This window comes from Tetrao urogallus (assembly GCF_951394365.1).
Source record: "Tetrao urogallus genome assembly, chromosome: 15".
NCBI classification, from domain to species: Eukaryota; Metazoa; Chordata; class Aves; order Galliformes; family Phasianidae; genus Tetrao; species Tetrao urogallus.
In genome coordinates, this window is record NC_136828.1 from 10,068,450 (window position 1) to 10,093,820 (window position 25,371).

Sequence of the window (25,371 nt, forward strand, 5' to 3'; positions counted from 1 at the left end):
TTTTAGAGGATATCAGCCTTAATAGACAGAAAAGAAAAAGCAATAATAATAAAGCTACTGTCTGGCTACTATTTCCAACTTTCATTGAACTGGCATGACAGTTCCAGGGGATTAAGAACACAGTTTAGTATTAAGATCTAACACCTCATAGCTGATGTTGAAGATGTATTCAACTTGCATAGAATCATAGAGTGGCTTGGGTGGAAAGGGATCTTGAAGATCACTGAGCCACAACGCACTGCTGTGAGCTGGGTTGCAAAACCATTGGTGTAACTCTAAGCATGACATGGTGTGACTCTTCACACCATGCCTGAGAGTTTCAGGCTGTCAGTGAGGCCAGTTAAAGGGAGCAGGGGGGGAGGCCTACAAGCAGCTATGGCGATCCCCCACTGGTGAGATCCTCCTCGTGAGGAGGGCCTGTTCCTTTAAGAGCTAAGCTTGCTGTCATAGGCAGGTTTGATTTACAGGACTAGAGTGTATTTACAGCATACAGAAATTACCAGTGGTGCTTCATAAATTTCGGACATCATTTTTGTAATAGAAGTAAAGGGAATTTTGAGGAAGAAGGAAGATTTATAAACAGTAACAGCAATTTTCTGAAGAAGGCCCTTAATGCAGACCAACCGTAAAACCTATATAGGTGCAAACACCTTCACTTAGCGGAATTCCCACCTTTCTGTCCTGGCTTTGTCATTTACAGATCCGCAGTGCTGCCCCGTCGCCCGGCCCGCGCCCCTTACCGGCCCGCCGCCCACCGGCGCCTCAGCCCCGAGCCTGGGGCGTTGCTAAGGAAGCCCGAGCGCGTTGCTAAGGGATGTCACGTGACGAGCTCGGCCGCCAATGCGCTGAGAGGGGGTGGGAAGGTTGGCTGCTAATCAGAGCCCGAGAAAATCGTGTCAGCCAATCAGCGCTCCAACCGTGCCTTGCGGGCGGGAGGAGGTGCGTATGATCGACGGTCTGCTTGCCCATTAATATTGCAGAATTTTCCGACCGTTGCCCAATGGAGTGCGCCTCTAACGGTATCTCTCCTGTCCATCAACCGGAGGGCGTGGCAAGGCACGGAACTACTGAGGAGGCGGGCCCGTCGCTTGACAGTGATGGGCACGCTCCTGAACCTATGGCATCACGGAACCTGCGAGCGCAGCCCAATGGGTTGCAAGGAGGCGGGCCACGCCCGGCAAAGCGAGCGACGGTTGGTGCTGGTGGTTGCCAGTCAGGGCGGGGTGGGGGAGGAGGAGGGAGGGCCGCCGGGCCGCTGTTTGTTGTCATCCCAAGATGGAGTTTCTGCTGGGGAACCCGTTCAGCACCCCGGTGGGGCAGAGCCTCGGTAAGGAGCGGCGGGGCTTCGCAAAGCCTTCAGGGCCGGCGAGGCCACCGGAGGGGGCTGGGGGCTTCCGGGGAGCGGGGTCCTTCGGGCTTTGGGGTTGAACTGAAAGGCGCGGAGGGGGCGGCGGCGGCCTGCGGGGGGATCTGGAGGTCGGGAGGGGCGCGGGGTGCGGTCTGTGGAACGGCTGGGGGGTCTCTGTGGTGGCGGTGGATCTCCGGGGGCTGCGGAGGGGATCTGGAAGTGGGGGAGGGCTGATGGGGCTGTGAGGATTTGGAAAGGCTCGGTGTGGGCCGCGGTGTTTCGTGGAGGCTCTGAGGGGCTGTAGGGCTTCGTGGGGGTTTTGGGGATCGTGAAGGGCCGTGGGCCCACAGGGAGTCGTGGGGATTTCTGGTGGGATGTGGGCAAGGAGTGCTTCAGGGTGGGTGATGGCAGAGGGCACGTTCCCTGTGCTGCCCCAGCTGCCTTCATCCCCAGGGGCTGCGGCTCCCGTGTCTGTGCTGGGAGAGCGGTGCTGGTTAGAGGTGCACACACTCACCTTTCAGCCCAGCGCTCGGACTGTGCTTGGGCTCATGCTTTGGTGGTGCTGGGTGGGTTGTTGGGAATGTGCCCCCCCTGCAGAGCCTGTCAAGTGCTTGCTGTGTGTGCCCTTTCTCTCTTACGTGTGTATCTGTGCTCAGCTGTGGCAGGTCTGGTTCTGGTCTGGGATACCGGGGCCACAGGAGAAGGCCTGAGTTCCATTCCTGCAGGGCTGTGTCATTCATCTCTGGCTGTCATGGCTTCCTACTTGCTTCTCACAGACCCTGAAGGAATACAAGCTCCCCCACATTGTGGTGGGAAAGAAGAGCAGACTGGCTTGGATTCCTGCAGCACGGGTACCGTTGCATGTGGACCCAGGAGCCAAGGCAATGCTCAGTTGTATGCATTTGCATTGGAGTCCCTCTCTGGTGAAACCACACTCCCAGTTTCCGTGATTTGTTTTGTAAACAACAGTAATTCTGATGACTTACCTAGTGGTTATACGTAGCATAATATGTATAGGCTGTAGCTATTCAGCATTAACTGATGAAATAACGGGGGATTCGTGTCTTTGGGAATTAAAGTGGAAATATTCTGCTGAGTAGTTGCTCGTGGCCTCAAAACCCAGAAGTTCCTTTTTAGCAGCTCCGCACCCACGCGTGCAGACAGCCCATGGCAGAGCTCAAGGCCCTTAACTGGGTGAGTCTCACACGCTTCAAAGGCGGCTGGACTCTTGCTTTGTCAGACTATATGGACCATATATCTAGCTGTTTTTTTTAGCAGAAAAGTGCTGAGAGTTTGGGGATTAAATTGAGAACAGTGAAAGTTGGCCATGATTTTTAAAGTGAGTTTGCATTGTTGTGCTTGGCCACCTGATAACATCTGCCAAGGCAGCTGGCTGCTTTGCTGCTTGGAGAAGCGTTCTGCATTGAGCATTGTTAACTGAGGGTGATAACTTCTGATCTATTTATTGTCAGATTCTTTTAGCATCAGTACATGGTTTAAAGGGGCTTCCTTAGGACTTAATTACTGTTGAGAGGTTTTAATGGTAGAATATGCTTTTCTAGCCTCTTGCCTTTCTAGCTCTGAAGTGCCGAGGTTTGCACAGCTCTTATGTCCCCTTGCTCTCTTTGAATGAGCAGACATTGCCAACACAAAGGCTTTTGACACAGAGCTCAGAGGGATCCTGCATTGGAGGGTCGGGTTAGGTCTGTGTGAGGGGCTCAGAGCACAGCTTCCATAATTCAGTTACTATTTAATGTTTTTTCATCCCTTGGGGGAAGACAGAGCTGCAAATTTTATTTTGGAAGTTTTTTTTTTCTGTTTTTCATATCACTGCCAGTTTTCTGAGACAACAGCAAGACAAAAGCACGCTTTGTTCTCAGACAGTGCTATTTGCCCAGTGTTGCCACAGCTTTTTTTTTTTCAATGAACTTGTAGGACATAATTCTCACTTACATTTCTTTGTTCTTTAAAAGAAGGTAATTAATTTGGTATTGCCATTTAAACATATTGTGTAAAATACAGTTATGATGTTTTCAAGCAGGACCTAGCACTTATCATAGCATTCACCATAAGGAAGAAGTACAGAGGGTCCTGTGGGTCCATCAGTCACCAGGAAGTAGCAGAGCATCTCGTGAAGATTTCCATAGGGCTGGGCAACATCTCTGCATAAACGCCAGGTCTGGAAGAGCAAGGATGTCAGAGAAGGTTTGGGGAGAGCTGAGAGAGGGAATATATGGGATTTTCTCTTTTCCTCCTTCTCTTTATCTGGATAACGTCTGAAGCCAGGCAGGCTTTTTATGTTAACTCTTTTGCTTAACGTGAGAAAGTAATGCTAGGATGAGCTCAGAGGATTTGTAATGGAGATGGATTGAGTCTCTTGCATCTGAAGTGCCAGTATAGATGGGAGCCAGGTTCCACGTCTCTGAAAGCTACCTGATTTCTGCTGGCTGATAAACATGGTTGGCTGATAAAACTGCCTGTGTGAGACACCAGCGCAGCTACCGAGGACAAACCTCACTTAATTTTTCTCTAATGCTTTCTTTGACCTGTGGAGACTGAGCTGACCCTTTGCCTGTAGCAGGGTCCCTGCCAAGCTGTTTTGGGAGAGCTGTTAGTTGAAGCAGGCACCTGTTGCAGCATTCCTGATCTTAAACACCATTCTGCTCTTGCCGTATTGCTTTCTACCTGTTAGTTGAAGGAAGGGGAGGTAATAGCAATATTCATGCATAAGCTGAAAATCTCATCTGGGGTTACATAGCACCGTCAGCTACTTCTCAAAGGCTTTGTGAGTGGATGAAGCTTTTCCAGGTCCCACCAGATGCAGAATTCTCCAGTGTCACCTCGCAGCATTGCTTTAGCCTGAGGTCAGTGCTTCCTGACGGAGCTCCCTGCGAAGGTCCCTGCCAGTGAGGGGGAAAACGGAGAAAGATGTGTAGTTAAATCGTGAAGACAAAATGCTTGATATCTGGAGAGAGGCTGCCTTGCAGAGAAAGCCACAAATCACAGTAGCAGGAATTTACCTTGAGATACAACGTCCTGCCATAAATTGCATTTTTATCTTCCTTTCTTGAGGCAGCCATCTTTAAAGTGTCACCACTCTATTCAAGGTTGCCAGAGCAAATATCCTTAGTGTAGGTTAGTGCAAACTTCTTCGATGATTTAAACTGAATGAATTACAAGAGTATGCAGTGCTGGTAACTTGGTTTTTTTTTCTCCTGACACTGCTGGTTTGGTACAGGCTGCATGGTTTACGTGTAAGGAAAGAGTAAACCCAGTTACATCAACTGTTTGTTGTTACCCCAGAGACCTTGGGAACACTTCAGGGGAGTGTTTAGGTGCGTGAAGCCAAGCTCACTCCTCGCCTCCCAGCCCATTGTGTGCACGGGGCTGAGCCCAGCAGTGCTGTGTGTGATGTGCTATGGGTGGAGGGACAGGTGCATGGACAGACAGACGTGCTTTGTTTGCTTCATGGCTCCATGTGATGGGCACGTGGGCTGCTGAAGCTGCCTTCCAGTTGGCTCTCAGCCTCCTGAACAGACCTGAATTGCACAGAGACCTGCAAGTTAATCTTTAACAAAGTGATAGAAATGAACGTGGCCTATGGGGTGAGGGTGTTGCTGATCGGGAAATGCTGGCTTGCGCCTTGGTTCCTGTTGGAGAAATGGGGTTTGAATGAGGGCCGTTTGTCCAGGCTCTTGCCTAGGAGCTTGTTTTCAGAGCAAGCAGTGATTTCATGAGGAATATTGCTTCAGCAGCCCACAGGGTTTCAGCAAAGGATGCAGAGGCACTTCACTGACCCGATACTGAGGCAGTTCAATTGATTTTTATCAAAGCATTTGCGCTTTCCATTCAAAGTTGTTGAACCGACAGTAAATACGGTGCTGTGACCAGAGCTGCTGCTTTGTTCCCCCTCCCCCTTCTTTCTTTAATGAGAAAGGTGTGCACTTTTCATTTTCCTTTCTTCCTTAAAAAAAACCCAAAACCTTAAGATCTTTCCTCAGGTTTCGCGTGTCTTAAGATTTGTGTGAATGTTAGAACAGCAAAGTGGTTCCTAACCAAATAACTACACGCAGAGGTAGATTTACTGCAGGGATCAACCCATTGTAATGCTGTAGGAAGAATTACCCCATGCTTTGTGGCTCACATACCCCATTTGCCTTAGTTACTTTCAGAATAAACTTACATTTTGCTGTGCTGGAAGTGAAAGTTATCTTTTAGATGAGTATTTCTATAAGACTGGGGTGCAGCATTCAGAGAGCACACAGTGACCACAGGCTGTGGGACTGCTCACGTTCTGTGTTTGAGGGATGCTGCTGGGCACTGAATCATCTCTCTCCTCGTAGATTGCATTATTGCATCCAGAAGGTGATTGCTGGCTTTGCCCGTGATGATGAGGGCACAGGATGTGCTGTTCTCAGGGTTTTGGTCCATTTGCACCAAGTGCTGTAGCTGGTGGTTGTTAACCATCCAGCCCCTGCTGTTTGGATGGAATTGTGCCTGTCATGCAGAAGAGAGCCTGATAAAATGCTTTTAGTTTTATAAGATTATTTGGATCTGCTTTCACTTCATGATAATGGCTTATGTTGTAAGGAAAATCTCCATGAAATATGAAAATGGGTATCTTTGCTTTTAAAGGAGCAAATAAATACTGAGTCACGAGTCTGGAAACTTGGAGAAACTACATGTGTGTGTGAAGCTGGATAATTAGTATAATACCATTTAATGCTGGGTTCCTAAGACTGGATTTATTTTATAGCCACAAAAGCAGATTGGAGTTCACGAAGGCATTATAGCATGTATTTTTGAGTAATGCAGTTTTATCTCCTCCAGCACAGGACTTAAATGTCTATTCCATATGCTTCTAATAGAAGTCTGTACGTGAGGGTTGCAGCATGAGGACGGCACGTTCCCAGTTTGGTAGCACTCTGTGCATGCACTCAGCAGAGTTTTGAGCCATATATTTGCAATACGTGTAACTAAAGACACGCTGTCAGCAAAGCTCCACGGACCAGATTTCAGCCATTCAGTTTTCACAGAAGCAGCATATTGTATGTTCTCCTCAGCAGAATAAAGCACACCTTTAGATCAGCCCGCCCTTCCTTCGGTTTTATCACCCGCTCTGTTTTGAATTTAGCATCTTCTGAAGGCAGTGAAGGCGTTTGCTTTATCCACAGCGCTCGTGGCCAGCAGAGGAGCAGCAGCACATTTGGCAGAAGTGGCCGCATGGTGACCTTGCAGGGGACAGCCTGGGGGCTGCGGGGCCTGGCTGCCTCTGTCCTCATCTGGTGCTGGGCGTTTGGTTCTGGGTGAAGCACATCACGCTTTGTGTTTTGGTCTCAAAATGTGTGCAGCACATGAGTGATTAAAAAGCACACACGTTTGGTGGGAAGCGTGCTGAGAGCCCCGCTGTGGTACAGAGCGAACCCAGAGGCCCAAGAAATGCACTTTTTCCCCACGTCTGTCGATGGCTCTGCTGGTCAGCCTGCTGCTGTTTGCTCCTTTGCAGCCCCAGCTTTCTGCATGGAACGAACTTGCTGCTGAGGTTAAAAAGCCCATCTTTGAGGCCTTGCCTTCTGTGTTTGCTTAGTCATTCTGCGGGCAGTGCTGCCCAGTTGTTTTGCTCGCTTCTTTCAGTTACAGTCAGTTGGAAAGGGACCTTTTGGAGCTGCTGGTTCCTGAGCATGTGGAACTGGGCTCCAAAGGCTCTGCACCCCCCTGTGCTCTGCTCCATGGAGCAGGAACTTTGCTGGGGGTGAATATGTTTTACAGAACTCAAGGAGCCGGATCTTCTGATTCAGAAGTACGCTTTCCGTTGCTGAAGGAGGGGATGTGCAAAGGAATTCAGCTCCTGTGTTGGAAGCACTGTAGTAACATAGTAACTCATCTCAAAACCAAGGAGGAAACACGGGTACCTGTATGTAACTGTGTGTTTAGCTGCCTCTTGGCACAGCTCTGTGTAGGCTCTGTTTACCATGGGTCTGCATCTACCTGTTCATTGCCTCCCTGCTTGCAGCTTAGTTTCAGGGAGCATCAGTAGGTGACGAGCTGATCCAGGGAGGCCTGCTGGATGGTTTGGTGGTTGTGAGCCTGCGTGCTGCCTGAGAGCCCCCAGCTGCTCCTCGGCAGCCTTCTGGCTTACATTATTTCAGGAAGGAATTCTTTGTTCAAATTCAGGTCAAAGAAGCCATGCACAAGGGAGAGGCACGTATTGGTGTTACAAACGGCGCTGGAACCCTGAGGACTTTGCAGAGCACCAGCTTTTTGGTCTTGAGGCGAGAAAGACTTTGTTGCCTGCCAAGTGCAGTCAGGAATGCTGAGGATTTTTTAACTTGGACACGTTGCATCCTCTGTATTTTCATGGAATACTTCAGTAAGACAAGCTTTGTGTTTGATCCAGATGCCGAGGAATTCACACCTCTTGTGCAGCTGAGTAAATGCAGAAAAAAATCTTTTTAAAAAATCAGGTATTTCCTGGCTTTTTTAGGAACTTTAGGTATGTCTTAGTTGCAGCTTACTGCATTTATTTCCCTCTTGGAAGGAAGAGGACGTCCCTCCTTGCCTATATGCACAAAGAGCTACCTTGAGCAGATTAAATGAACTGCAAGCTTCAGCAGCTTTGCCAGCAAAATTGGAAAGTCTTCATTCTGTAACATGCCTGCAGGCCAGCAGCAGTTACAGCTCCCCACTGCTTTGTCTTTTCAGACTTCCAAATATGTCTGTTTGTTTTAGCAGAGCCCTTCTACTTAAACTGTGATGGCCAAATACTTACCAAGGTACGGAATTTATTTCAGACATCTGTAAGGCTTTAATTAGTAATCCTGCCCCAAATGTCAAGTGCCAATCTCAGGCAATACAGTGTTAAGGAACTTAACCAGTTAATGGGTTCCTAATTGAAGATTAGGAGTGAAAAACAACATGCAGACTTTACTGGAAAATATCCGTTAGAGCAAATCTTGGAATTGGTCTCTGCATTGTGACTAATTACTGCTTGAATGCTGGCTGATGTTTTCCTGATTGCTATAGGCTGCAGGTATGAATGACAATGAGAGGATTGTAGGATAGGAATTGAGCAAGATCCAGCATATATTTGGTTCTGGGGTACCCTTATCTCATCTTTAAGATGCTGTAATAAATAAATGATCTTTGAGCTGCCCTTTCTCTACTGATTTTCTCTTCTAATTAGAAGGATATTTTAGTGAAAGGAGCGATCTCAGACCTTTGTGAAATTCTCCAGTAGTACAAATAATGGGAAATCTGAAATCACTTATTAGACAAGAAGTTGTTATGGCAACTGTAAGATGGTTGGCTAATCAGCGAGTGAGATCAGTTTTTATTTACAAGCATAATGAGCAATTAAGTTTGAGCAGCTGTCAGACTTGGAAAGTGATTAAAGTTCAACAAACAACTCAAATGGGTCAGTGTTGAGTTCTGGTGGTTTTCTGACACTGCAGCTTGATCATGTGTGGGCTTTAGCTACTGTAATTAAAACTGCCTTTACAACCCATCTATGCCAGTAGCCTGGCATAGTCCGTGCGTGTCGCAGAACCCCCCGGCCAGGCAGGTTCTTTAAAGGGTGCCAGTGGTCTTGCTGCAGCTGGAGAGGTATGTCATGCATTGCACCCCCTGAAGCATGGCATGCATGCTGGCATGCAGAGGCATCTCCAGGCCAAGAGGAGCCAGATTGTCACCCTTCTGCAGGGCACTCGTTCGTAAGAGGCATCGTTGTACGGCTGCTGGTCACATGGGAAGCAACCTGCTGTTTGGAGAACCTAAAAGAAGCCGAGGAGGTCTTGCTCAGTGCCAAAGCAGGAGGGAACGGCCAGGAGAAGCCCAGCAGAGAGCAGAGCTGGCAGGGCTCTCACTGTCCACAGTTGCTGGGTCCCACGCTCATCCCAAGCAGGAGCAGCAGCGCTCACGAGGTTCCCTGTAGGTGAGGCATTGCCTTTCCTCCAGCATCGCTGATGAGCGAGCTGTAAGCAGAGCTGAGGCCCTGCAGGTTGCAGGAGCTGGTGATGTTCGCAGTGCTGTGTGACCTTCTGCCTGTAGCCTGCGGTTGTCAGAACACGCTGGGTCAGCCCGTTTCATTTGCTGGGATTTGCTTCCCTGCTGCACACGATAAATAGGCCATGTATACATGCTCAGAATCTGTGTTCTAGCCAGAACTTTAACCATCCAAAGACCAATATGTTTATTTACCAAGGAGTACACTGCGATCCTCTGATACATTTACATTGGTTTCATTTGGCTGTCATTTAGTAGAGACAGTTACAGTGCAGTGCATGTGATCTGACCTTCTAGAATTTACATTTTCTATTTATCAGTCTTTTTCAGGGTTACCTACAGCAGAGACACATGAGAAAACACGGCTGTAAGAATGGACTGAGAAACACACGTTTCTCTGCCCACGCAGGACAGGACTGCTCGCATACATCTTGTTGCCTGCTTTGCTCCCAGACTCACTCAGCGGATCGCTTGGAAGCATTTAGCTCTCAGCTTTTGCAGGAAGAGTGAGCTTGGCTCGTTGGAAGGGGCAGCTGGCACTGGGGCACTTCCAGTGAGAGCGGCCTTGGCAGCAGCTTTCCCTGCTACCTAGCAGAAAGCAGCCAGCTCCCCCTTCTTCCTGCAGCGAACGTTTAGTGGATTCCAGGCACTGAGCTTCAAGCCGCGGAGGTTTGAGAGAATTTCAGGGGGGTAGGAGCTAGCTGCCTCTTGTGCAGCCCTGCTGTCATCTTGTGAGCAGTGTGAAGGAAGGCTGCAGAACTGAAAAGCAAATGGAAGCGTTTCACACGAGGAAACTTGAGCTGTCAGCCCTCGAAAGCTGCGCATGTGGCACTGCTGTAGTGGTGCAGAGGACACAGCTCTCACCTTCGTAGCCAGGGATTCAGAGGGTTGCTGGATATGGGAATGTGTGTGAGAACCATGCTACGTGTGTCTTGTTCTGTTTGTAACACATTTTAATTAGCTCATATGAATGTTTGCTTAAAAGTCTGCCTGTAGCATGCTGCTGGTAAGGGGTAAACTTGTAACTGCTGAAGAATTGAAAGATTTTTTTCCTTTTTTATCCCCCTTGCTAAATGTAATCAGCATTTTCAGTTCGTTGTATGTGAGAATATGAGCAATTGACGTCAGGAGTAACCTGTGGAAAAGAAAAAGAATACTTAGGTAGGAGCCTGGTGGGTTATTTTTGTTGTATAGTTTGGAGCAAACAACGTGTTACACGTGAGTGGGTGGGAGGGAGAGTCTTAAATATATGGGGATGGATTTTTAGAGTTTGCAGCTGCCATGGATTAAAAATTCCTGGAACATTTCATCCATGAAAGGCAATTAGTTTTGTTTTATGAATATGAAAAGCACGTAGCTTGTAAGTACTGGAGTGAAGTCCCAAGTGAGTTATTAGAACTTGCTTTACTCGTGTAGTACAAAATTAGCCATCAAGAGCTGATAGATTTCAAACAGAGCTCACTGACACACTGATCATCCAGAACTTTGCACAGACTTCTTCCAGTCTCACCTGTACCTGCTGGCTGGCAGTGGATGGGGCAGCACGCAGCCCGCTGTGCTGCTGGCATGTGGCAATGTGACGCTGCTCTGCCTGGCTCCTGGGCTCTGCCTGCCCCTCGCCGTGCAGCGTTGTACCTCCCAGAGGCCTTTGTCTGTTTCACATGTGGGATACCATTCTGCTGTGTTTTTTTGGTGGTAACGTTTCCAAAAGCTGTTTGCACGCTTTGTGAGAAGCTGCAACGCTGCTGTTCTGTGTGATTCTTACAAACAGCAAATCCACTGCAACAGAACCTTTGGGCATACTTGCTAACAACGAGACTGGGAAAGACATCACTTCCAGCTGCCCCTTCCCTCAGATTTGCAGGTTAAGGTTAATAAAATGAATGGAGGCTGTGGTTTGTTTTGTTGGCTTTTTTGGTTTGTTTTTTGTCATATATGGGGGTTGTCTGCAGTGAGTTGTCTTTCTTGGTGAGAAAAACTTATCGGCACATAAGGGATATTTGGAAAAAGACAACTTCTTCAGCATCTTTGGGTAACTTCCCACTTTCCTTTTTGCTTTCAGTGGGGGAGAGCCAAAGACTCGGCTATTAATTAGTTTTATACTTTTGGTGCTTGTTCAGGATGGCACTGTTATAATAGCTGAGATTCTCAATGAAAGAACTCTCAGAGTGGCTGCTCTCAATGATCCAAAATCCTTCAGTACATGAAAACAACAGAAAAGTCCTTCATCTAAAATCCAAGTTCTGTCTGAGAAAGTGGCTATGTGCCAGCGTGATTGGGAACACAGCACGGTCTGCCTTTCTGTGGCCAAAGGAGCAGTTTTGGATAGCTGCCCTAGTGCACTGAGTTTAAGCAGCGCCGTGCTGGTAAGTTCTCCTAAATGGAGCCATGTTACAGCAGCCGTGGTCTAGTTTGGAAGGGCAGATCCAAGGGAAAACATTTGAATCACCTGAGAGGCCTTAAATTATGCTTTTGTGCCTCTCATCTAGAGAAGGACAGCGATAACAAGATGCTGGGAAGTGCTGCCTGATGGATCGCAATGGCTCAGAGCAGGCAGCTGTCAGAGCGGTGTCATGGGAGGACATCCATCACGAGGTGCCCAAAAGGAACGTGGATTTGTTGCTCCCCAGCAGTAAATCATCCCATAAACATCTCCATTCAAACCCACTAAAATCCATTAGGACAGAGCATATCCTTTCAGTCCGCCTTGATGCTTCTGATGGAAGGCTTTAGCACGCTGATTGCTGATGTGCGCACGTGCTTATGTGCTGGTTGCGGAACAGCACTGTGCTCCCAGTGCCCTGAGCTTATGGTCACACAGGGATGTCACCATGGTCCCTGCTGGGAGAGGTGAGGAAGCACGTCACTGTAGGCAGAATGTCAGGGAAAAGTGGCCCTGAGCAGTGACATTGGCTCTTGAGCTGGGAGCCGCCAGCTGCCCTGGCTCTGGAGGACAAGCATTTGTGTGCACAGCCAACAGGTTGGCTTTAAGGGCGAGCGTTCATGGGAGGAAGTTCTTGTTGTTTTTCTTAAGCTGAGAACGAGGAAGTTGGGAGGATTTCACTTTGCTTTAAAGAAGCAGTAGTCTGTCAGCCATCTGTTTGGAAAGAGAGCTACTTACACACGCGTCACGCAGCAAAGTGTGCTGTCAGCAGCAACAATTTCTGCTGATGGGGAAACTTCAGAGAAGATTCCTTACAAAAGTCATTATTCCATAGAAACACGCTGTTCTGCTCAGGATGCAGGCTCCAAATGCCTTTAGGGACTGTGACTAAACCCTCGTTTGTGCCTCGGATGAACAACATCTGAGTGCAGGCACTGCCCTGGCTAGGCTGCCCGTCTGTGTCCAATGCAATGGTTGTAGCTCTGTAGGGTCAGCCTGGTTTTATGAGCTACATTTGCATCGAGACCTATGAGATGTGGTAAACTCGGGCTCTCCTGCCTACTGGGGTAATATTACAAGGATTTCTGTTTTGCTTTTCTTCTCAATCAGGTGATGCTGTGATCCAAGTATGAAGGAAAAATCTCCTTTGTTATAAAGCAGCTAATATTTGTTTAATATGCTTAATCCATTCACCTTGCTTTGCTGCTGAAATTGCTGCACAGCTGTGCTCAATTAATCAGCTGTAGAGTCCTGCTCCTAAGAGGCTGAATTTCTGGGGGATGTTGAGCAATGTCTTTTCTGCAGCGCATCTAAATCACAGGGTGTTGGAACATGGCTGTGAATGCCACGTGCTCTTTCAAAAGCCCCAATAATTGCGTGTTACATATTCATCTTTGCAGGTAAGTGTGATCTGGATTGAAGAAGTTTGGCATGCGGGCAGCAGCTTCAAAAAGGAGGAAATCTGGGAGTTAATTGGAGAAGTGGCAGTTCCCAGTCTCCCGTGCTTTCAGACAGCATTTGAGCTCAAAACTCGTTACGGTTGCACATATGCGTGTCCTCAGATTCTCTTGTTATTTTGTTTTAATGTAGACTCTGCAGTCATTACAGGCTATGATTATTCATTTATTCAGCCCCAGAAACTCTGGCAAAGCAGTGAGTGGAGGGTAGATGACTTCATCCCAAAGAGTTTCGATGTAAGCATAGCTAAAATCAATTGAAAAATCACGGCAGTCATAGCGGGTGACCAGTGCTGCAGCAGTACAACCCAAATCACGTTTTCCTGTAATGCTTTGCAGCTCCGATTGAGCCCGTTTGTTCTAGCTGACTGCCTTTTTCTTTGGAAGTGTGAAGCTCAGCATTTTCAGAGCAGTGTGAAATAAGGAATGTAAAAAAAAAAAAGGACTTGGAGCAGTGAGGTGGCTAATTGAAAAACGCTCTTGGAGCTGTGCTTTCTTACAAAGAAACTGGCAGTTCTTAAGGAGCAAAGCACTTAAGAGTTGAGTTTTGATCTATAATCTCCAATGACTCACATTTATTTTTTTAATAGCAGCATTTTGATAAGAAGGGAAAAAAAAACCCACCCTCCTGTTGATCATCATGATGTCCACGTGCCTGTGGCTCGTTTCAAAAGCAAAAGCAGAGAAAGGAAGAACAGACTGTTAGATCCAGGTGTGTTGTTCTGCTGTGTCACTGTCTTTCAAGCAGGATGTCTTGAATGCAGCAGTGGCCACATGGATGCCCAGCAGCTTCCATCTCATCTTCGTGCAGCTCAGACTGCTGATGTGTCCCCATGGTCCCCCCCCCAGGGCTCACTGCTGGTGCCATGCAGGCCGTGGAGGAGCTGGTGAATGCAAGAGTGCCAAGAGCAGTTGCTTGATTCTGTAACGATTCTTTGACGTGAAGCAGTTCTACGAGCTGCAGCTCGGAGTAGAGATGTTCTCATCTCATTCAGTAGCTTATCTTCCCTTGTGAGCTTCCCTTGTGTCACTTGCAAAACTGGATTTTTTGTTTGTTTGTTTGTTTTTTGTCTTAGAGGACCTTTGCCTGTTCTGTGAAAGTGTTTTGCTTTGATCTGAGCTGACCACCCTTGTTTTTTGAGGGCTCTGCTGAGCTGCAATCCAGCAGGATGGCAGTAAGAACCTGCAATACTGTGGCTGCTGCTGTTTGCTGCTGCGCGTTATGCAAAGTGAAATGTGACACATCTGACAGCTTGATTTTCTAATTTCAGCCTTGGAGCACCACTGGTAGGCAGATGGACTATTAAGAGATAAGACAAAGGTTTCAGATCTGCAATCTTCTGAAATTCCGAGACCAAGCAGAAAGGATGTTTCATGGCATTCGAATGCCAAAAGTCAGCTCTTAGCTGAAGGAGGGGAGGAATTTGTAATCAGAACTTCCTTGCTTTTGGATCTGGGTAACAGTGCATTAATGTGCACGTTTCCTGCGTTAACAGGAGGTGCTTTTTTGTGCGTAATTCTTCCCAAATGTTTGAAGCAGGAGTCTCTGAAGTAACATCTGGAAAAGACCCAAGAGAGAAAGCCGTGATTTCTCTGAACACAAAGATCTGTTCATTCAGGAGACTCTGGTATTCAGACAGAAACCACCACAGTTCTCCTGTTTTCATGTAATGTGATTTGCAGCTAGTGCAACACTACAGATTGGCCTTTTTGGTTAGGCAGTGCTGCAATCACTGTTTTTTACAGATACAATTTTTGGAGAGCTTTTCACCCGGTTGTGCCAGTGCTTTAATGTGGGAGATGTGCTGCTGGAACCATGCCCGAGCATGAGCCATTTTCCTCCTCTGATTGAACACTTTTATCCTGGAATTCCTTTGGTCATATCTCGGAGTCCCTTGTGCCACTGATATGCCTTTCAGTGAGGTTGAGCTTGGGGAGCTGGTGATTTTTGAGCATTTTGTGCAGCGTTTGCGTGGCATTCCTTCCCCATTCTGCACCAGTATCCAAAGTGCCATTAATTTTCTCAGTCGTGTCTATTTGCTGATTGAGAAAGAGCTTTGAGGAGACGCACAGCTTCTGAAATATCCAGTAAATACTGCACTGGATATTGAGTATTTATAATTCACTGTATTTTGGATCTGCTGGGGGAGAATCTCTATAGAGGAGTGGAGGCAGAGTAGCACAACGTTTTCTGGGAATTCAGCTTCATGCAAAGCTGCTTGTAGCAGCCACTTTCATTAGGTGCATTTTGTTCTTGCAGTGTACATAAAGCTTTATTGCTGTAGAACGTGGTCTGCCTTCACCTCCATGCAGTCCTTGCTGCTTAGCAAAACATTCTATTTAACATTAAAAACCCTCTAATATTTAAAGAGATTTAAAAGAACAGTCACAGCATCTGCTCTGCTGGAGGTGGTCACCCAGGCTGCGAGGGATTTATGTGCACAGTGATGCAGAATGAGAGGCTATGCCTTAAACAGACCATATTCCTGAATCTGGGCAGTTGATTTGTTTTCTTAATGTAAAAATATATTTAAAAATTTGTGTGTTCTTGACAGCGTCTGACAGCAGGCAGCGGCTCAGCAATATTCATAGTCTATGGTTCTGCTATAATCACGTCTTAAAAATGATTGTGGAAAACGCTGATCCTGCACCAAGCAGTGCTTGCAGCCCATTCATTCATTGGTCCTGTAAAACCCGTTTAGCTGAGGTTTATTCTGACAAAGCGTGTTTGTGGCACTGCTCCCTGCTAGAAATTGCCATGTTGCAGAGACAATAAAGCGAAGTGATGCTGCTGCATCCTGCACACAGGAACATCGGGCTGTGGTCCCCAATAACCTCATTCCCAATTCTCCCCGCAGCCACGGGAGGAAGAGCAAAATCCCTCTTCTCCAGCCATGTTTGGTTACTGCCTTTATGCTTATTTTATTGTTTTGTCTCTGTTCTTTAGTGTAAAATATGGGGGAGCCTGTGTGGGTTTAAGACATACGCTTGTCTTGTGGAAATGAGCTCCTTTCCCCTTGGTGATGTTTAATTCGAACAGGAGTCGGGAGCTAATTTTAGTCTCTTCAGCACTTGCTGCTGTTGTCGTTCATTCTTTGTAGCGTGCCTGACCCAGATTTGCTGCTTGCAGCCCCACAGCAGAGCTGCCTGGCTGCAGGGAAGCCACATAGGTTAGCATGCCAGTTCTTTGAGCACTGTTACGTAGTGATGGAGAGCCCCTGCAGAACCAAAACACAGCAGGCTGAGGGCTGAATGCTCTCCTTTTCCATCATGTCATGGAATCACAAAACAGTTTGAGTTGGAAAGGACCTCTAAAGGCCGTCTGGTCCCTCTCCCTGCACTGAGCAGGGACACCCACAGCTCCATCAGTGCTCAGAGCCCCGTCCAGCCTGACCGTGGGTGTGTGCAGGGATGGGCACCGCCAGATCTGGGCACCCTGTGCTGGTGCTTCACCACCCTTAGCATAAAGAACATCTTCCTTATATCCAGCCTACCCCAAGTCGTTTTTTGGCAGGGCCGTGCACCATCCTTTCCAGCTTGTAGTGATAGCAGGGGTTGCCATGATGCAGGTGCAGAGCTTACTGAACCTCTTGAGGTTCTCCTGGGCCTATTGCTCAGCCTGTCTGGTTGGCATCCCTTCCCTTGAGTGTGTTCATTGCACCACACAGCTCTGTGCCATCTGCAAACTTGTTGAGAGTGCAGTCAACCCCGCTGTCGATGTCTCTGATGTCGGTGTCTTCTCCATTCTGAAGGTAGATGGCTTCTCACTCTCCGTGTGGATTTTGCACACTGTTTGATCTCAGCCCTCTGTAATTGCCTTCATGGTGCAGCTGCTTTAGCCACTGTGCTGGTGTTGACAAGTCTCTGGAACCTGAATTATCCAGACACATTGTCTTTTTCCAGATAATGTCCCGTAATTACGGCCTGCAGGCATCTCTGTGCGCAGTCACAGTGATAAAAATGTTAATGGAAAAACACTGTTGGTAAACAGAAAAGGAGAAGTGTGAAGTCCTTGGAGCCCGGCGTTCTAAAACAAAATCTGCCTTGTTCTGGGGGACAGATTGGGATGTGATGTAAAGACAGAAGGATAGCTGGAGAAGATGGTACCTGTGGTTTTGTTTCTGAATTAAGATATTTAGAAGATTTTTTTTTTCCTTGTTGATTTTATATTAGGGAAAATAAAAGCTTTTCTTTGCTTTATTTGGATACCAGGCATCCATAGAAAAACCTAGACTAATTTGGAAGAAAAGATCCTGTTTGCCATGAAGGTCTGCTTTTTGGGTCTCTTTGGCCACGGGCTTCACCTTGAACTTTGCAGCCTTTCTGCATGTGGATAGAGCAACACAGACAGGGTTTGAATGCTGCAAGTGAAAAGTGTGAAAATGTAATGGGGTGTTCTAGGCACCGCTAGGCAGAACTGTGTTGATTTAAAAGGAAATCCCAAAGAGGAAATAGTTCTTGTCAACTGATTATCTGAAGTTGTGGTTATGCTACTCTTGCAGTCATCCACGAGTGACTTCCAGCAGCTGTGCCATAGGTTGTTCTTCCTGTAGAACTTCCAGGAAGGTGGTCTTGTTAGCCTGGGGGAGGTTTTCCTACCTCGTACGGTGTGGTATCTGAGGGGTTTAAGTTGGAATTAGCTGACATTTTCCTGGCAAGTCAGGAGTCTTTGTGGAACTGCCCATCTGTGTGGGCTGAAGGTGGTGAGTTTGTGGGATAACTGATTCTGCCTGGAAGCCTCCGTGCTCACCCTTAAACCAGGAGGGAAGGTAGGACTTTGCTTAGAGTCAATGGGGGAAGATGGAACTTGTTGATTTCTATTTTTCTTTTACTGGACAGTTTCAGCTGAGTCACTGAAGACAGATTGAAGTACCTAATCAGAAAGATGTGGGAAGAAAAATATATAAATGTTTTATTTTCTTTTCAGAAAAGGCCACAGATGGTTCTCTACAGAGCGAAGACTGGACGCTTAACATGGAGATCTGTGACATTATCAATGAGACAGAAGAAGGGTATGCACTATTTCAGCAAACTTCGAAAGGCTCGTGGGCAAAGTCACCTCCAGTGGCATTCAGCATGTGAGGAGGTGCAGTGAGTGTGGGGGCAGGTGCTTGTAGCTCAAATGCAGTTTACATGCAAACTGTTTGGTTTTCCTCCTCCTTACATCTTTCAGAGAAGCCCTGTAAAGTCCAGCATATTCTATGCTACGTGTCTGCCTGGGAAGGCTGGCATAAAAAATGTCTGCTTGGAGAGAGTAACAAGTTTGTGCTTCGGGGGTTCTTGGTTTTGGTAGATGCATCTCAGTGCTTCAATGTTATCAATTTCAGCCGTTTGAATAGAGAAGCTTCTTTGATGCATTTCCTTCAGCATCTGACAAGCTGTGCTTCTTGCAGCTTGCAGGAGAGCTGGTGTTTAAACTCTGGGCCTCCTTCTGAGAGTTTGTCAGTCTTTTTTGTTTGATCAACGTCTTGCTATTTTGGTGGCCTCAGGCATTGCTCTGCCCTTAGTATCTGTAATACTTTGTCTTTTCACATAATTCTACATGACCCTAGTTTAGTTGTAGTGAAGTTATCTAAAGATAATACAGATGCTTATGTCCATCTAGGAATGATAAAGGCTTCTTGTCCCTCAGTATGGCATGTGAAAAGTATGTGAGCTGTCTGTTTACGATGGTGTGTTTCTGCTTCAGTCCAAAGGATGCCATTCGAGCGCTGAAGAAGAGACTGAATGGAAACAAAAATTACAGAGAGGTCATGCTGGCTCTAACGGTGAGTGGAGGCAGGCTGGAATGCCTCAAAAGGGCAGATCCCTTTTCTTTTGTCATTTTGTTTTTCCTGGCATTCTTTTGAATATACACATTCTTCTCCTGTGAGTGGTCACTACTCTGCCCTTTTCTCTTCAGTTGCCTCCACGCTTTCTTGAGGAGAGGTACTGGAAGCTTTGCTTCAAGTGACCCAAGTGATTTCTGCTTTTGTCTGTGCGCTTCTCCAGCCTAAGTACTGACAGAGGAAAGTTGTAGCTCAAGTGTCCCTACCCTTTGGGACTTTACTACCCTCATCCTGCTATGTCAGGCTGTTTCTCCACTCCCAACTGTGGGCATATTTGCAAGTGGGAAATATGGCACTTGCCATATTTTCAACTTCCTAAGTAGCTGGTATACAGTTTCCCTTGTGAATGGATCTCCGTAGGAGGCTCATATTAATTTATGTTGATCTAATTTTGCTCAATAAAGTGTAAATGATATTCTGTGCATCTGCTAAGGTGTGAGATAATTTGCCAGTGACCTTTCCTACTGGGGAGAGCTGGGTTTCCTGGATAATGCAGCACTCCAAAGGCGTGATGCTGGGCAGGCTGTGCGCCACAGCGGTCTGAGGAATGAGCAGCAATAACGAGATCGAGTTATGCTGCTGTGGGTGGGTGATCTGTACGATTCTTTCACAGAGCTCTTGTTGCATCTCCCTGATGAAGCGTGACTGTACTTTCTGTCTTCATGCCATTTCCTGTGCGGGATTGTCATTTTGACAGATTACCAAGGACCAAACCATGAGATTATCCATTGCGCAGGAGAGAGCAAAATTCATCAGGAGTGAGTCCGTGTCATCAGAGCTGATGAAAGTGGCTGGAGTAGGAGAGTAATTATAGACTCCTCAGATAGAGAGTTGCAGCAGTTATTAGGCATAGCTGTAAGGAGAAGTGACGCGTTGGATTTATCTCCATGCTAATCATGTTCTTCAGAGAAAAATCAACAGCTGTTCTTCCATGGCAGTTGAATGGCAAGTGGAAGGTGCCTCTAGCTAGGTTGCAGGGGGAAAATGTGTCAAAGTATAACCTGCCAGAGCATTCACAGGGGAGTGTTTTGAATGAGTGAAGATCATTCACCTGAATTCCCAACCCAAAAACATGACTTGTAGCTCAGAGCAACCGGGTCCAGCTGTGTCCCAGCTACATAGAAAATGCTGGAGTGCCACAGCGTGATAATATCTCACAGTGACAGGATGTCCTCTGCCTTACCTGCTCTGGATGTGATGCTCTGTATTTAGCTGCTCAGCTGTGCAAGTTGGAAAGTGCTTTAGAGAGAAAGAAACCTTATATTCCTTTACCTTGAAAACAGGCAAAAGTAAATTGCAGAATTGTCCAACATGTTGATGATAGGCAAGGTACTTCAGAATGTGTGTGTAGGAAGGAAGCTTTTTGACAATATTGGAGAAAAAAAAATGAAGAACTGAGAATATAAGAATATAAAATCTTATAATCTTTTCTTCTGTCTCTCTCTCTTCCATTTTATTAATAAATAAATAAACCAGAAACCAACCACACTGCTGCTGTGTGCGTGGTCGAGCTTTGCTCCAACAACGAACGCTTTTTGTTTGTGTGTAGGTGTTGGAGACCTGTGTGAAGAACTGTGGCCATCGCTTTCACGTCTTAGTGGCAAACCGTGACTTCATAGATGGTGTTCTGGTGAAAATCATCTCGCCCAAGAATAATCCCCCCACCATTGTGCAGGATAAAGTGCTCGCACTGATTCAGGTACACAGCTCGTCTGTGCTTCCGTATGTTGCTGCCTGAAGTAAGGACTGTCTGCTGCAGTGCTCCGCGTCGCTGAACATGCTGTCATCATTAAAAAATGTGGCAAGATTTTTATATGTAAAAACAAACAATGTATCCAGATTGGTAGCGAAGAGCAGACGTGTGCATGCAGAGGAATTGTATCCAGGGAGAAATGTCTGGATTCTTGTTGGAAAGATAACTCTCTGCTCTGAAACAAGAGGGCTTAAAGATAAGCGGGTTGCTTTGCAGTTTAACAGTCAAATTTAGAAGCTGCAGACCTGCTTCTGTGATGGGTTTGTCATTAGAGGCCAGGAAATTTTAGAGCTTTTATTGCCATTTGAAGAGAACACTTAACCTTCCTATGTCTGTTTCCCTGAATGGAGTCATTTCCCTCCTTTACAAAGTATTCTGAATTCCTTTTAAAGGTGGCTACGGAAAAGTTAAGGATGATACAGGAGATAAATGGCTTTGGTGTCCCTGCTCTGGTTGTTCTGCAGTGCAAGTGCACTGTCAGTTCAGATATTGGCCTGTCTGCCACTTTTCCTTCTGTGCAGCTTAACAATAAACAGCCATGTTAATTCCAGCAACCGTTAGCAACACGAGGAAACACTGGTGCCTGCCTGGAGGAGATTTCACAATTATAGGCAACTTTATCACTAAGCTCTTACCGGCTGCTGCAGATACCAGAGACTAAGAGATACCATGTATTCCAAATGATATAAACCTGCTGCAATGTTTCTTGTGGGATGGCATTTACAAACACATGGCATAATTTTCCAAATATACTTCTGATTTCTGTGGCTAAACATGCAGTTGAATTCCTACTGGTGTATTTGTTATTTTGGATACGCAGGCAGGGCATTGTTAGAGCATGACAATGTAAATAAGTGATTTCCAAAAAGGAAATAGGCTGGGTGGGGAGACAAGGTGGGCATTCACTGGGGCACATCGAGTTCCTCTATTTCTGGTCTCTGATCTGAGCCCTGGGTGTCTGCTTGGGGGGGAGAGCTGGTACGTGTGGTGGTGGGGCAGTGATGTTAAATACTGCCCCATAAGGAGAAATTGTGCGTGTGTTTCCCTGCTGGTTCCTTTTCTACAGTGTCTTAGGGGATATTGGTTACTCTGAGTCCTGGGCTTATGTGGCTTTTGATATAGAAAGCCTGGGAATTACAGATGTTGCCTGTCAGGGGGTTCTGTTAGTGTCACTGTGGCTGGGGCTGGTAGGGTATTCTGTGTTCCAGATTGCCTGATGAATTCAGGGAAGTGCCTGCTCTCCTCTCATCTGCCCTATGGACGTTGCACCCAGAGCATCCTGTGTGTCATGATCACTTTGCTCTGCTCAGACTTTGCTCTTTTGAGCTCCCTGCAGAGCCAGGGGTGCTGATCTCAGCTCTGCTCTGCTAACATTACATTATCCCTTTCTGTAGGCTTTTTACTGTTCGTATCAGGGAATTAATAAGAACAGAAATGTGAGGATTAATAGCAGACTTGGAAGCATGAAAATAAAGCTGTACAAACAGCATATGTCTTCAGCCATATAGCTCTTGTACTCCTGGACCTTCCCAGAGCACCAGCAGAGAAAGCTGCCGTGCAGTTCCTTATGTAGAGACTAGACTGCTCTGAGACATTGGGCATCTTGTGTCTCAGTTTCTCAACCTATTTCTCACTGTACATGAATTAGCATATATTACCAACTGCTTATCCTTCCTTATTCTGATAGAAGGCTCTGGAACTATTCTTCCCACTTGGCACCAAAGGTGAAGCTTAGGGAGGCCTTTAGAGGTATGGCATATTCTTTTGAAGGAACATGCATTAATAAATGTCATACTGGAAAAATTGCTTTGTGATGGTCACTGATTTGGGGCCAGTTTTTCAATAGCATTTTATTCACCTGTTTGAGCACGGTGAGGTGCCAAGTGGGACTTGCACAGCAGCATCCTGAAATATCTCCCTTGATTGTGTGGCCCAAAGTCTTTGCAGATCTGAATTCAATCTCACCCCTGTCATACGCTTCCTTGGACAATGGACAAGTCTCCTGAGCTCTCTGTGCAGCTCCTTATCTGCAACACAGAGCTAATGTTCCTTCTGCCTAGCTGAATGGTAAGCTGACTAGGGCAGGGATTGTCTAACAACATGTGCAGACAGTGCTTAGGACAACAGTGCCCAGTCCTTCGTGTGACCTCTACGAGACGTGCTGCTGCAGATAACGGTCCCAGTGCGGGCAGCTGAAGAGTACAAATGAAAGTGTCTCGTTTCTCCAGGGAAGAGTTACAGAAGAGACAGTGCATAAGAAAAGCAGAGTGCAGATAAGTGAGTTCGCTGTCGTTATTGCTTTCCAGAAGATCCATAAGAAGCCAGTGGAATAGGGATGCATTGGTCCATGCTCCTGGGCAAACAAGTGCCAAGAAATGCTGGGGACTTTTGCTTCTAAGTTTCTTCTGAGTGATTGTTTAATAGAGCATCCCAAGCTGAACATTTTCCACTCCCACTTGCACATAGAGTGGAAATGGGAAACACCATTATGTAGAAACATCATTCAGATGACTTGTTATGTAAATTGAAAATGTAAAGGCAGTGCAAGGGTAGAGTTACTTGTGCAGTAAATGTCTTTGTGATAATCAGGAATGGTTTCGAAGGTCACTTCCAAGGAAGCAGAATGGCTTGTTGCAATTGGAGCTGGTTTCTATGGCTCAGACAGGACTGCTTGGACTTGCACTGCATCAGAGCAGTAGATGAGTTAATTTGCTAACCAGGAAGCAAACATAGAATTGCCAGCTTGTGAATGATAGTGGATTGTCTCCTGAGTACATATCATAGAGATGCTTTCTTAGAATTGAACAGAGTAAGAATGCAAGTTAAATATTAATATTATTTTTTAGCTTGTTTTTCTACCTTTGATTTCTTTCCTCTCCAATACAAAAAGTAGCTAAAAACAGGTTTTAAAATAAAAATAAGTGAGGAACTAGTGTAAAAGTGATGACTAAATGAATTAAGGCCGGAACCCACGCACGTCTCACAGCAGTTGTGGAGCCGGCATGCTGCACTCCATATCACATATATGGGGGCTCAGCTGAATGCTTTATTTTTAAATGAGTCATGATATTGCAATTTTTCCCTCCCTTACATTGTTAATATGTGGCAAATTTCCAGCAAAAGTCAGGAAAAGCAGGGAAAAGTCGTTCAAGGTACTGCGCTCCTAAAGCTTCGTGAGGGCAGGAGGCTGCCTGGAGAGGAGAAACACTGCGTACCTCCATGAAGGAAAAGCTCACGTGTGAATTGAAGCCTTTTTAAACAGAGGAGAATTCAAGAGGGAAAGATATTTTGAGTGGGAAGTTCTCCCTTTAGCTCGTTCTCTGTGATACACTGGGCTGTCTCCGTGTTGGATATGCTCTGTAAGGGTGCAGGCTTCGTTAGCTCTGCTGCTCGTGGGACTGCATGTTTCACGATACATGAACCTCAGAAACAGCCCTTGTTATTTAAGTTTGGTCTTAAAAAAGAATGCTGAAGAAAGCTTGACAGCTGATTTTTCTTCTGCCATAAATGAGGAGGTTTCACAATGTTAATAACCTAAGATTATTATGTGGCTTCACGAATTCTGCTTGGACTGATTTAATCTTTTGTATGTTTTTAATTTTCTGGTGGGTGGTTGGCTGCAAAACATGAAGAAGAGATCAGCCTGCAGACAGTGCTAAGGAGAGGAGATGGGAAGGAGCTTTCATTTGCATTTACAGACTGATGATGGCAGGGGCTATACGAAACTACTGTGCACTGGGTTGCTATGCTGTACTCATACAGAATGTGGATATGACTGTCTTAATAACATTTGCAGGATCTTTTAGACCAGGTCTAATGACTGCAGCTTCCCTTTGGGGCTGAAACGTACAAAGGCTTTTGTGGTTAGTATCTGAGGTCATGATGGAGAAGGAACTTTGTTGGGATGTCCATGGATAATCCCTCCTGTTTTCCAGGCCTGGGCTGATGCCTTTCGAAGTAGCCCTGATTTAACTGGAGTAGTGCACATTTATGAAGAACTTAAGAGGAAAGGCATAGAGTTTCCCATGGCTGATCTTGATGCTTTATCTCCAATACACACACCACAGAGGGTAAGCTGCAATGTTGCAATGCTGGGGGTGTTTTCCACAGCTGGGTAACTACTCTTCTTTCTCCTCCTGTTTCTTTATACTTGGCTTATTTTCTCACTCCTGGAAGGCATTTAGAGAAGGGGCAGAAGCATAATGCAGCTGCATTGTGACAGGCTGGTAAGTTAGTGGGATCTCCTCCCTTGAGTCAAACATCAATCTGAAAGGAGTTCGGAGGTTTGTACGCTTGTCTTGTACCACAAAACCACCACATAAATGCTGCTAATTCTCAGAGAGAGACCATAAGTATACGAGATTGCTTCATTTTCTCAACATTATACTTGTTTCTCTTGGTAATAAACCTGAACCAAAGCCTGCCCGTATTTTAAAGGTATGCAGATGCTGAATCTCCCTCTGATCCCATGCTAACATGAGGTCTTTATACCTTTGAAAACTTATGTGTGTGAACTTGACAGAAACTACTGCTAGGAAGGAACTTAATGATCACAGGTGTTCTGATTATTCACTGTGAAAAGTTAATGAGTCTTTGAAGTG

At 46.3% G+C, this 25,371-nt stretch overlaps 1 protein-coding gene across 9 annotated transcripts in view; it reads left to right on the plus strand.

Annotated features, from left to right (window-relative positions):
* Positions 1 to 1,275: 1,275 nt before the first annotated feature.
* Positions 1,276 to 25,371, plus strand: part of TOM1L2 (target of myb1 like 2 membrane trafficking protein) — a gene marked incomplete at both ends in the record, with an annotated part of 46,368 nt that continues 22,272 nt past the window's right edge. For 4 of the 9 annotated variants that reach the window (XM_079543036.1, XM_079543037.1, XM_079543038.1 and 1 more), the window contains 5 exons: positions 1,276 to 1,327; positions 18,117 to 18,201; positions 18,879 to 18,957; positions 20,567 to 20,716; positions 24,706 to 24,840. In XM_079543036.1, the coding sequence (XP_079399162.1) occupies positions 1,276 to 1,327; positions 18,117 to 18,201; positions 18,879 to 18,957; positions 20,567 to 20,716; positions 24,706 to 24,840 (501 nt within the window). The remainder of the gene's footprint in view (positions 1,328 to 18,116; positions 18,202 to 18,878; positions 18,958 to 20,566; positions 20,717 to 24,705; positions 24,841 to 25,371) is intronic. The other 5 variants (XM_079543040.1, XM_079543042.1, XM_079543043.1 and 2 more) reach the window with 3 other exon arrangements.